Source organism: Heptranchias perlo, chromosome 32, assembly GCF_035084215.1.
Source record: "Heptranchias perlo isolate sHepPer1 chromosome 32, sHepPer1.hap1, whole genome shotgun sequence".
Classification (NCBI taxonomy): domain Eukaryota; kingdom Metazoa; phylum Chordata; class Chondrichthyes; order Hexanchiformes; family Hexanchidae; genus Heptranchias; species Heptranchias perlo.
In genome coordinates this window covers 31,966,157-31,978,612 of record NC_090356.1, presented here as the reverse complement: position 1 = coordinate 31,978,612, position 12,456 = coordinate 31,966,157, and the positions used below count along the sequence as shown (strand labels likewise).

The 12,456-nt window shown below is 46.1% G+C and overlaps 1 protein-coding gene across 2 annotated transcripts in view; it reads right to left on the bottom strand.

Annotated features, from left to right (window-relative positions):
* The window catches only part of LOC137301214 (ephrin type-A receptor 8-like), a 112,978-nt gene that overhangs the window by 56,219 nt on the left and 44,303 nt on the right, over positions 1 to 12,456 (bottom strand). For both annotated transcript variants that reach the window (XM_067970691.1, XM_067970692.1), the window contains exons 9-10: positions 5,732 to 5,793; positions 2,839 to 3,048 (exon numbers count right to left, since the gene is read on the bottom strand). In XM_067970691.1, coding sequence (XP_067826792.1) covers positions 2,839 to 3,048; positions 5,732 to 5,793 — 272 coding nt within the window. The remainder of the gene's footprint in view (positions 1 to 2,838; positions 3,049 to 5,731; positions 5,794 to 12,456) is intronic.

The window sequence follows — 12,456 nt, the reverse complement described above, 5'->3', positions numbered from 1 at the left end:
CTACTCATACCCTCACTATTGGACTACTCATACCCTCACTATTGGACTACTCACATCCTCACTATTGGACTACTCACATCCTCACTATTAGACTACTCATACCCTCACTATTGGACTACTCACATCCTCACTATTAGACTACTCATACCCTCACTATTAGACTACTCACATCCTCACTATTGGACTACTCATACCCTCACTATTGGACTACTCACATCCTCACTATTAGACTACTCATACCCTCACTATTGGACTACTCATACCCTCACTATTAGACTACTCATACCCTCACTAATGGACTACTCATACCCTCACTATTGGACTACTCATACCCTCACTATTAGACTACTCATACCCTCACTATTAGACTACTCATACCTCACTATTAGACTACTCATACCCTCACTATTGGACTACTCATACCCTCACTATTGGACTACTCATACCCTCACTATTAGACTACTCATACCCTCACTAATGGACTACTCATACCCTCACTATTGGACTACTCATACCCTCACTATTGGACTACTCATACCCTCACTATTAGACTACTCACATCCTCACTATTAGACTACTCATACCCTCACTATTAGACTACTCATACCCTCACTATTAGACTACTCACATCCTCACTATTAGACTACTCATACCCTCACTATTAGACTACTCATACCCTCACTATTGGACTACTCATACCCTCACTATTAGACTACTCATACCCTCACTATTAGACTACTCACATCCTCACTATTAGACTACTCATACCCTCACTATTGGACTACTCATACCCTTACTATTAGACTACTCATACCCTCACTATTAGACTACTCATACCCTCACTATTAGACTACTCACATCCTCATAATTGTATTTTTCACACCCTCACTAATGTAATATTCACACCCTCACTATTGGACTACTCACGCCCTATTGTGTTATTCACACCCTCACAATTGTAATATTCACACCCTCACAATTGTAATATTCACACCCTCACAATTGTAATATTCACATCCGCACTATTGTATTATTCACACCTCACTATTACACTATTGTGTAACATTATCCTCACAGTTGGAGTGTTTCTGGTTTCCCCTTTCATTATGTGACAGGACCTGATTACCTCCCGCATTGCTTCCTCAGGCTGCGTGATCTGAATCACCAACTTCTCCACAGAGTCAATGCTGCTCTGGGGCTGACTGTAAGCGGAGTGAGCTGAGTATTGACACTAATCTCCAGTTATTGGTGGATTAGGGAAACCATTAGAGCATTAATAGCCACACTGTTCTTTGTAATTGTGCTGCACTCAGTTCTCCAGCATTCCTAAAATTTGCTGGGGCATTAATATTTCTTATGTGAAGTCAGTGTGGAGGTGATACCAAATAGCACGAGCCACAGGCTCTGTTCTCCAGACTCCTCAGGGGCCATGGTCAACTGCCAGCTGCCCATTTCTCACCGGAACAATGGGTGACTGGCAGCTGAAAATCAGGGGCGGCGTCACCTTGACCGCACCATTGACGTCCAAGGACCACCGAATGTAATTTTTGTAAATGGACGAATTGTTTGCCCGCCTGTTTCTGGTGGGAGGCTGCTTAAATAAGCAAATTGGTGTCCTTCGCCGGTTGTAGGACATGTTTACAATTTACAGTTACCAATGGAGACAGCGTATGCTGCACACGCTCTGCCCACTTGTACCGGGCATTGAGCGGCTTAACCAATAGTCCTTACAGGGACCGCATATCTAGCTGAGCAGGGAGAGTGGATTTCAGTTTAATATCTAATCTAAAAGCCAACCCCTCTGACAATGCAGCACTCTTTCAGTACTAACCTGAAATATCAGTCTAGCTTTCTTCTGTGGCTCAATGGGTAGTACTCTTACCTCTAGATGCCAGAAGGTTGTGGGTTCAAGTCCCATTCCAGAGACTTGAACACAAAATCTAGGCTGATATTCCAATGCAGTACTGAGGGAGTGTTGGAGGTGCTGTCTTTCAGATGAGATGTTAAATCAAGGCCCCATCTGCCTTCTCAGGTGGACATATAAGATCCCATGGTACTATTTCAAAGAAGAGCATGGGAGTTCTCCTAGTGATCTGGCCAATATTTATCCCTCAATCACTAAAAAACAGGTTATCTGGTCATCATCACCTTGCTGTTTGGGGAACTTGCAGTGTGCAAATTTGCTGCTGCGTTTCCCTATATTACAACATTGAGTACACTTTAAAAGTACATAATTGGCTGTAAAGTGCTTTGGGACGCCCTGAGGTTGTGAAAGGCACTACACAAATGCAAGTCTTTCTTTCTTTATATGCTCAAGTCCTGGAGTGGGGTTTGAACCCACAACCTGCTATTGTAGAAGTGTGAGCGTTACCATTGAGTCAAGCTCGCACTCAGAACTGAGACTGATCTACAATATCAACAAAAAGTAAAAACATCTTGCAACTAATGTAAATATTTTAAGAGTGGCAAACTTTTGTTTAGAGTTTCAAAGTCAACCAGTCCTTGAAAATGCTTCTGTTACTACTCTCCATTAGTCTCCATTAGTGTTTAGCAATCAAAGTCACAGAAGCAAAATTCCACCCTTCTTTCATTAAGAATAGCCAGAATGAAAAGGAACTAGCCTAGGTTATGCAGAGTGTTTGTTGGTGAATTGAAGGTTGCTAGTTTTGCACTTTGACCTGAGTGAATGTCATGGCCACAGGTGTGAGTTCTGAACTGCTAACACCTTTATATTTCAATATTCACACCAAACCACACCTATATCGACAAGACTGTCAATGCCAGAATATCAATAAGAAGGTGAAACTCTAATTAAAATTCCAAACCCAGTAACCGTACAGTGGTGGTGTAAGCTGCATCCGGATCATCTTCCAAAATTCGGGACAGGCCAAAGTCCGACACTTTACACACCAAGTTGCTGTTGACCAGGATATTGCGTGCTGCAAGGTCCCTGTGTATGTATCCCAAGTCAGACAGGTACTTCATTCCAGCAGCAATCCCACGTAGCATTCCAACAAGTTGGATGACTGTGAACTGCCCATCGTGTCTCTGTAGGAACAGGAAAAAGAAACAATTCCTCTTCAGAGCTACAGTAAGAAGTCAATGCTAGGAAGTCACTCTCCATAAAGGGAAGATCGAATTTAAAAAACAAATCCAAATTTTAAGTTGGGTCACAGACACAATCACTGCCAAGTGATCCTAGTGTTGCTGCCCATAATATGGCACCACTAATGGGACATCATGGATTCACTCCCTGGGCAGTAATCTGGCGGAGCAGATCTGCTGTAGAACCCGACCGATTTTCATCCCAATGGGATGAAAATCGGCCGGGTTCTACAACAGATCTGCTCCGCCAGATTACTGCCCAGGTGGGTGAAGGTGAAAATTCTCCCCCCCCACCCTACTAGTTATTCCTTCTTCCTGTTGTGCAGCCACAAATCATATGTTTTCTATGTTGCAAAGTTTTATTAGGAAATTACATAGAAAACCTTCAGACTGTAAGCCAGTCACACTCAGACTGGGTGAAAGTGAAACAATGGGTCAGATACTTGGCAAGAGAAATCGACCATTTATTTGCAGTGGTGGGCAATGGTGGATGAGCCTTCGTCCTCTCTCTCTGCTCTTTCTTATTATCGGGTGCTGTTTTCTCAGTTTTAGCTCCTTATATTTGTGGATTATTTGGAGACATAATTCTAGTTCCTCGGTGCTGTAAAAGCTGTCTATAATTCACACTTTCTGGGCTACCAATGTTGCCTTCATACTTCTGCGTCTGCATCGGGATGTAACTCAGAAACCAATTTGAGATGTTGGCACTTCCCACTGATTTGCACTTTTCATAGGCGGATGTGCGAGATACAATCCCTAACACATGCCGTTTCTAGTTCACGCAGTGTATTCTGGGTAAGGTACTCTGGAAGTGCGCCATGTCATTTTCCGCAGGTTAATCCCATTTAGCGGTATGTATCCTTGGGCTATTTTTTCAGGTGTAGTATGTCACAGTGCCTATCGAATCCCAAACACACAAACTGTGCTAAACATACTGGAAGTAAATACACAGTCCAGTTAAGTGTACATAACAATGGTGGAGCGGTAACCAGTTTCACTTTATAGAGTTAACACCTTTAACAGATTAGGTGAGCATTTCTTAAGTGTATTCGAGGAAACAGACTCATATATTTGAGTCGAACATGCCCTTTAAGGATTGTTTATTGTGAATTATATTTTAGTGTTGCTCGGCAATGGCTGGTATACCCACTGGCAAAAGCATCATCCCCATCCCATGAGGGAATGAACAATCTCCAGAGAGAGGAGTTACTGCATCTGAGCTGAGTTTTCAATAGGAGGGAAAGATTGGAGGGTGCTTAGATAACTGCGGCATCACAGAAGCTTCCAGAAGACAAAACAATGACACAGGCTTCGCCCACAGGAAAAGGCCCAATCACTGCTTCTGCCAAACAAGGATTATTAAAGAATGGTTGGGGATGGTTTAGTATGGGATCATGAAATCGCATGATTTAAATTGCAAGGTGCTTACTTCCATCTAGATCTGCTCTTCTACTTACCCCCAGCATACTATTTGCGTCAAATGTAAGGAGACAGGTGCACCTCTACTTTTAAACAGAGTACAGAAAACAGCTGCCAGCCTTGAAGAATGCTGGAGGGTCTGGTAGCTCTAGTGTTTGCTCCCCTCCCCCCACCTCCTACCACCCCCCCTTTCCCTCCGAAGCTGTCAAGTTTAAGGGTTGGGTTTGCCAGAGATTCCGCTGTTGCCTATTCTCAGACAAGCAGGGGAACTGAAGCCCTGCCGTACACAGCTCGTGCCGCTCGAACTGTAATTGCCGCTGGCTGGCCGGACAGTGGTAATGACCATGCAGGCAATGATCGGGGCCACCCTGCCCTCCTCACTGGAGACAGGCAGTTTACAAAGGGAGAAAAGCATAAAGAAAAGGGGGGAAAAACACCGTTATCAGTCATCCGAATAAACACAAAACAAGAAATATTCTTCATATAATTTTAATCTGTTTTACTGGAATGAAAATGGCATTAAAATTTCAGGATGTATTGCTCTTGTGTATATATGAGGTTTTGGCTGAAAACACAGTAAAATATATAAATCATATTTTAATAACATTTCCTGATTACCACTGAATGTAACATTTCCGCAGGATGTTTTGATTTAGCTATTCCTCTCACTGACATTCTAATTTGACTTTCAGTATGAGTGAGCATAAAAATAATGTTATCTTTTCAGGGTTAGATCCATTTCTAGTAATAGCTAGTTTCGGTGTTAAAATAAAATTTGAGTCACATTTTGAACTCTACGCATAATTCCTGATCCACAATCACATTACAAATGGCAGTGGTTGCAAAACCTAATTTAGAACAAAATATTTAAGCCTGACAGCTATAAAATATAGCCCTACTTCACTTGAGTGTTCCACTGAGTAAACTCACTGAAGAGGTAAACATGTTTATAAAGAGCAGAGAAATCGGAAAAATAATTGAATCAGTCAGGAATTTGATTTTCTTCTCATTTTGAATATTTTCTTTTCTTTTAATTTAGCTCCAAAGGTCAGGAATTATATACTGCCTCCAAAAACTATCTAACTCACATATTCAGCATAACGATCAGTATGAATAGCTTTTTAAAAATTACATTTAATAAGGTTATATGAGAAGTATGAACCCAAGTTGGTTTAATATTCTGATAGCTTAAGTGCAATGAACTTACCCTCAGAAATGAATCCAGTGATCCATTCTCCATATAGTCTGTAACAATCATCACTGGTTTACCTGGAAATGAGATGTCCATAAATTAGCCCATCCTGGACTGAACACAGGGTCATTCTATGATCAACGGAGATGCATCACGCAGGGTTAACAGGAAGTGGGAATACGGGACAATGGACCTCTGAAAAATCAGTGTTGACTCTGATTGACTGTCACAGCCTTGTAAACCTTTCTAGAATGTTCTTTTTCTGCTCTCCCTAAACGTGATGCCCATTTAGATTTCAATTCACTCTGCAAATGATTTAGCCCTGTTGCTTGTCTCACTATATTCTGCACTTCTCTAACATTTGTAGAAGGTCCTCAGATCTAGATTCTGTCCAGTTTGATCTCCAGCAATCCCGCCCTCATCTACCTTTTCTTACTGAAACTCACTCGCCACCTCTTTCTGCCTCTTTCTCCTTTTAATTTTCCTCTTTCATCCTCTACTCCAACTTCCGATCTGCAAGAGTTGTGTGCCTTTACCTTCAATGTGACATTTCTTTAAGCTCCCTTGAATCATCTAAATTCGACCTCTGGTGGCTAAAATATCTCTCTCACCTCACTAAATTCACCAGCTGTCCGCGATGTCCCTCCTAACCTTCATCACTCTCTAAAACTTAGCAAACTCAAATCTATCAACTTGAACTTCCCCTCTCCTATAATCATTATTCTTGGTGATTTTAGTGTTCACCATCAGCTGATGATCAGATCCATACTATTACCATTGTGTCATTGTGGCAGACATTGAACAACATGTCAATCAATGCTCCCATATCCTTGGTTGATTTTGTACTTCAGCTAATCCCCTGGACCTTTTCCTCATCCCCAATGCTGACTTCTGCATTGCATGTGTTCCCTCATTGTTGGGCCGCTGTGAGCACTGCCTTATATCTGTTTCATACAAAAAATCCTGAGAAATATTGCTTTAATCACAGTAGAACAATTCTGTTTTGATTGGTATGTTAAATTAGGATTACAGTAGTCTAATGGTTATGGTAATTGACTGAAAACGCAGAGATAGTGGGAGAGAAGTTCGACTTGTGCCCAAAACGGGCGGTGAGTCAGTGGAGCAAGTGCCAACCTGAGGCCAGAGCTAAATTCGGCACTGAGTTATATCGAATCTGCAGCACAGAAACAGGCCATTCGGCCCAACTGGTCTGCTGCTTCTCCTGGGCCTCAACACCCTGAAAATTTCCTAGGCCGTTGTTTGAGTGGTCATTTCAAGGACTGCTGGTTAGTCCACTCAAGATCTTGTACAATTACCAGAATTTCGCATACAGGGTCCTATAACCAAAATTAGAACCTGATTTGCATATTTAAGGAGCCTAATGCTTGTTTCAGGCCGGCAACCTGGATGACTAAAAGTTGTCTGAGCCAATATGGTGTCCAGAGCAATTCGGGCGCAGTTCGGGCGCAGCGAATCGGAACATGATATTCGGAGGTTTTACGCTGGAAAAACGGGCAGTTGTGAGTTGAATTTCACCCTTGGAATGTTTAGTGCAGGTCTATTGAACAGAAGAAAGATTATGAGATGGTGAAGATTACAGATGGTGCTGGGGCAAACATGTAGGAATGGTAGAGGGGATTAGATCCAGTGTGTTGGTGCGGGGTGAGTCGAGTACAGAGAGGCACATGGGGCTGTTTATCTTGGGGATGCGGAGTTACTTTTAACTAAAAGTCTGGTCAATTAGCCCTTGCTGCACTAGAGCTGCCTTGAGTGCATCAGCCGAGCCATTTCTCATCCTCATCCTCCTCTACGGGAATGGTACAAGGTCACCTATCAGCCCTTCTGGCTACATGGCTTCTCCTCTTCTATTTATTGACAAAGTTATGCAGCATGCAGCAAACACAAATGATCTTGGGATCTCAGGGCTGTACAGTTGGACTCCATCCGATCTGTCCAGACATTGGAAGCGCTGCCTCAGCAATCCCAGTGGTATGTCCCACAAGAATTCAGGTGGAGGGGTGAACCTCATTGTACTGTCTTCCATTGTCAATGTGAGGGTTCCTGACTGGTGTCAATAGTCAGGACAGCGAGGGGTATCCCTGGCCCCCCGGCAGTCACCCATACACTCTTCTTGCTCCTTCTGGTAGCATCCCCTGTCACAAGATGAAAGCTCGGCTGTTGCTATATTACTTTGCTTCCATCTGCATTATTTGGTGGTGGTGGTCTGAATTAAATCTTTTTCCATTCACATCGGCCCTGTGCTTTTTGTTTGGTGCCCTGATGTAAGCCATCTATCAGGCTTTGCTGGGCCCTTACTAATTTTCTCATGTGAAATGAGGCCCTCACGTTGCACGGACTCAAAATTTAAAGACTTCTTCCTGATTGCGCTGGCTGCACATAGTGCTGGTGGGGGACATCTATCTGAGCGTATCACTTGGGAGATGTATCAAAGTCGGCAGGTGGTGCTAAACCAGGAGGAAGAGTGAAGGAGAGCAGAAAATTGCAAAGAGAAAGTGAGTGGGCAGAACACTGGCAGATGCAGTTTAATGTAATGAAATGTGAGAGAACACACCTTGGATTCGAGAATGACAGATGAAAGATCAACTAAAAGGGAAAGCACCAGGTAGGATAGCTGAACAAAAGAATATAGGGCTCCACATAAATAACTCATTAAAAGCTGGTTCACAGGGGGCAGAGAGACCAATGGGATGATGACCTTATCACAAGAGGTTTAGAATATAAAAGCAAGGAAGTGTTACTGCAATTATATAGAGTGCTGGTCGGGCCTCATTTGGAATATTGTGTTCAGTTATGGGCACCCTGTCAAGGGAAAGCTACAATGGAGCCCACCTGATCTTGGAGAAAATCCAATGACCTTTCACCAGGACAATAGCTGGGATGAAGAGACTGAGTTATGTTGACCGGTAAACTTGGGTCATATTCCCTGGAGGTGAGGAGGTTAAGGGGAGACATGGTTGAGATGTTTAAAATAACAAAGAGAAGTGACAGAATAGATGGGGAAATGAATTTCCACCGTGTAAGAAGAACCTAAACAAAAGGACAGGAGCTTAGAATCTAAGTAAAAGTGAATCCAGGAAAAATTTAGTTACACCAAGAGTCAGGGAAATAGGGAACACACTGTCCCAGATTCTGTAGATGCAAGGTCATTGAGTTGTTTAAAAGGGAAATAGATACTTACTTGGAAAATAAGTGTATTAAGAGAAAAGAGTGGAATCTGGGATTAAAAACAAGGAGCTGCCAATGGCAACTAAAATGGTGGAGCAGGCTCAATGGGCCGAACATTCCAGTCCTGCTCCGAAGGGGTCAATTTCTCTCATGAAGTAAATTTTAAGAGAGTGTAACTTGGGCTGATAAGTGGCAAGTAATATTTGCACCACACAAGTGCCAGGCAATGACCATCTCCAACAAGAGTGAGCCTAACCACCTCTCCTTGACATTCAATTGCATCACAGAATCCCCCACCATCAACATCCTGGGGGTCACCATTGAAAAACTCAACTGGACCAGCCACATAAATGCCACGGCTACTAGAGCAGGTCAGAGGCTGGGTATTCTACCACGAGTGGCTCACCACCTGACTCCACAAAGCCTCTCCAACACCGACAAGGCACAAGTCAGGAGAGCGATGGAAAATGGTGAAGAACACTGATCATTGTGGTAAATTTACTCAGAACATTATAATTCTTAATACTTGCAGCATTCCTCGCAAACTGAAAGGCAATTAATGAAAGCAATGAGGAAACAGCTCCTTGCTAAAGGTTAGTTGATAGCTTATTAATGGCTGTTGAAGTCAGATGGAAAGAAATTCATTCTGTAGTCCTCAGGGGAGGATTAAATCAAAAGGCAGATATTTGTCTCCATTCAGATCTGGTGTTAGCTTTCGAACAGAAGGCCAGGCTGAGTAGCAATAAAACACTGGGAACCTGATATCCTGCCGACCTCTGTTGGGATCAGCACGGAGGTCATTTAATTTAAATAAAGTGCCACGTGCCACCAGCAATGTATCATGGGCACCCGACTGCCCCAAGAGGATGCGAAATGAGCGTGTCGGGTTGGGGGGAGGGGGGGGAGCAATGGTGGGTCAGGGGTTCAAGGGGGACGGTGGGTCGGGGAGTCGGGGGGATGGTGGGTCGGGGAGATGGGGGGATGGTGGGTTGGGGGAAGGTGGGTCGGAGAGTCGGGGGGATGGTGGGTCGGGGAGTCGGGGGTATGGTGGGTCGGGGGATGGTGGGTTGGGGAGATGGGGGATGGTGGGTTGGGGAGATGGGGGCTGGTGGGTTGGGGAAAGGTGGGTCGGGGAGATGGGGGATGGTGGGTTGGGGAGATGGGGGCTGGTGGGTTGGGGAAAGGTGGGTCGGAGAGTCGGGGGGATGGTGGGTTGGGGAAAGGTGGGTCGGAGAGTCGGGGGGATGGTGGGTTGGGGAAAGGTGGGTCGGAGAGTCGGGGGGATGGTGGGTCAGGGAGTTGGTGGGTCGGGGAGTCGAGGGTTGGTGGGTCAGGGGTTCAAGGGGGATGGTGGCTTGGGGAGTTGGGGGGATGGTGGGTTGGGGGAAGGTGTGTCGGGGAGTCAGGGGGATTGTGGGTAGGGGGAGTCGGGGGAAGGTGGGTCGCGGAGTCAGTGGATGGTGGGTCGGGGGATGGCCGGTCGGGGAGTCGGGGGGATGGTGGGTCGGGGGTCAGGGGGAAGGTGGGTCGGGGACTCGGGGATATGGTGGGTTGGGGGATGATGGGTCGGGGAGTCGGGGGGATGGTGGGTTGGGGGATGGTGGGTCGGGGAGATGGGGGGATAGTGGGTTGGGGGAAGGTGGGTCGGAGAGTCGGGGGGATGCTGGGTCGGGGGAAGGTGGGTCGGGGAGTCGGGTCGGGGAGTCGGGGGGATGGTGGGTCAGGGGTTCAAGGGGGATGGTGGGTTGGGGAGTTGGGAGGATGGTGGGTTGGGGGAAGGTGTGTTGGGGAGTCGGGGGATGGTGGGTCGGGGGTCAGGGGGACGGTGGGTCGGGGAGTCGGGTCGGGGAGTCGGGGGATGGTGGGTCGGGGGTCAGGGGGAAGGTGGGTGGGGGAGTCGGGGGGGATGGTGGGTCGGGGAGCCGGGGGGATGGTGGGTCGGGGGTCAGGGGGACGGTGGGTCGGGGAGTCGGGGGGGATGGTGGGTCGGGAAGTCAGGGGGATGGTGGGTCGGGGGTCAGGAGGAACGCTGTGAATGGATGTGAAGTTTACGAGTCAACGGTGAGTGGGCGTTTTCCACTTTTGTGCTCATCAGTCCGGGAGTTTGTTCCCATTCACTGTGATTGGCAGAAAGTGTTGGAGTGTCGAGACCAGGAGTGGGGAATCCCAGCCAATCTGTGGCACTTTGATTGCAACACAGAGCTGCAGTCTCAATAGTTAGCGATATAATGGCTATACTGCAGGCCAGGATCTGTAGACTCACCATTCATTGATTTCTTGCAAGCTTTCCCTTCATTTCATTCATTAAAGAAACAAAGCCTTGTAATGTGCGAAATATGTCTATCCTGTCCAAATTATAAAGGTGCTGACTTAAACTTAGATTTGAATGTGTGAGTATTTCATTATTACTTTGACAAATTGACCCATTATGAGTTCAAGCCAGCTTCCTTTGATTTGAACAGTGCAGATATATTTGTCGCTTTGTTCAGTTCTTATGAATGAAATGGAGGAAACAGCTCTCAGGAATTGAATGAATGGTGAGGTCACAGTTGAGGCCTACACATCAATAACTTTTGATTAATTACTGATTTTGTGTGAGTCAATACCTGGTACATTATTTTGTGGAAGCAAATGATGACAATTTATTTGCAATTAAGAGCGTGAATGCATCCTGCACAAGTTTGACAAATAGAAATCGAAGGGTGAAGGTTTCGCTGCAGTGAAATTACCAATCAGTGTGTCAATATTTCAGGTTCACCAGCAGTTGGGTCAGGCCTGGTTGGGTCAGATGTTGGGAGCAGAGGTCTTAGCCTTGATATTAGCAGGGAGGCGGGATGGCAGCGGGGCAGTGGGGGGTGGGGCGATTGGGCGAGTGGATAACCCACCCAATAAAAAATGCCCGTTTCCCACCCGATCGCAAGTCAATTGGAGCCACTTAACGAGGCTTCCGGGTTTGCCGTTCGAAAGCTGCGCAGCGGGCGGACTGCGCACCCGCATCACAGGCTGTCAGCTGGAGGAGCTCTTTTTAAAGGGGCAGTCCTCCAATGGCTGCTCCTGGAGCAAACACCCACACAGCACAATGGAGCAGCACAGGGGAAAGACTGCTCCTAGATTCGGCGATGCCTCACTCCAGGTGCTACTGGATGGGGTGAGGAGGAGGAGGGATGTCTTCTACCCGGCGGACGGGAGGAAGTGACCTGCCTCTGCCACCAAGAAGGCCCGGCTCGAGGTGGCAGAGGAGGTCACCAGCAGCAGCAACATCTCCCGCTCCTGGATCCAGTGCAGGAAGCGCTTCAATGACCTAACTAGGTCAGTCAAAGTGAGTACACTTACTCATTCTCCTACATTACGTCTTCCACATCACCGCCCCCACCCCCCAACTCATTCTGCACTGTCAACACTACTCTATCACATCACTCCTCACACCCCCTCAAAGCTCATCCTCAACTTACCTGCACTTCCTCACCTTCCCATTACTCACCCCATCACTACCACTCAACCCAATCCTCATACAATGTCATGGCTCTGTCTCATACTCACCCTCTGATGCATCT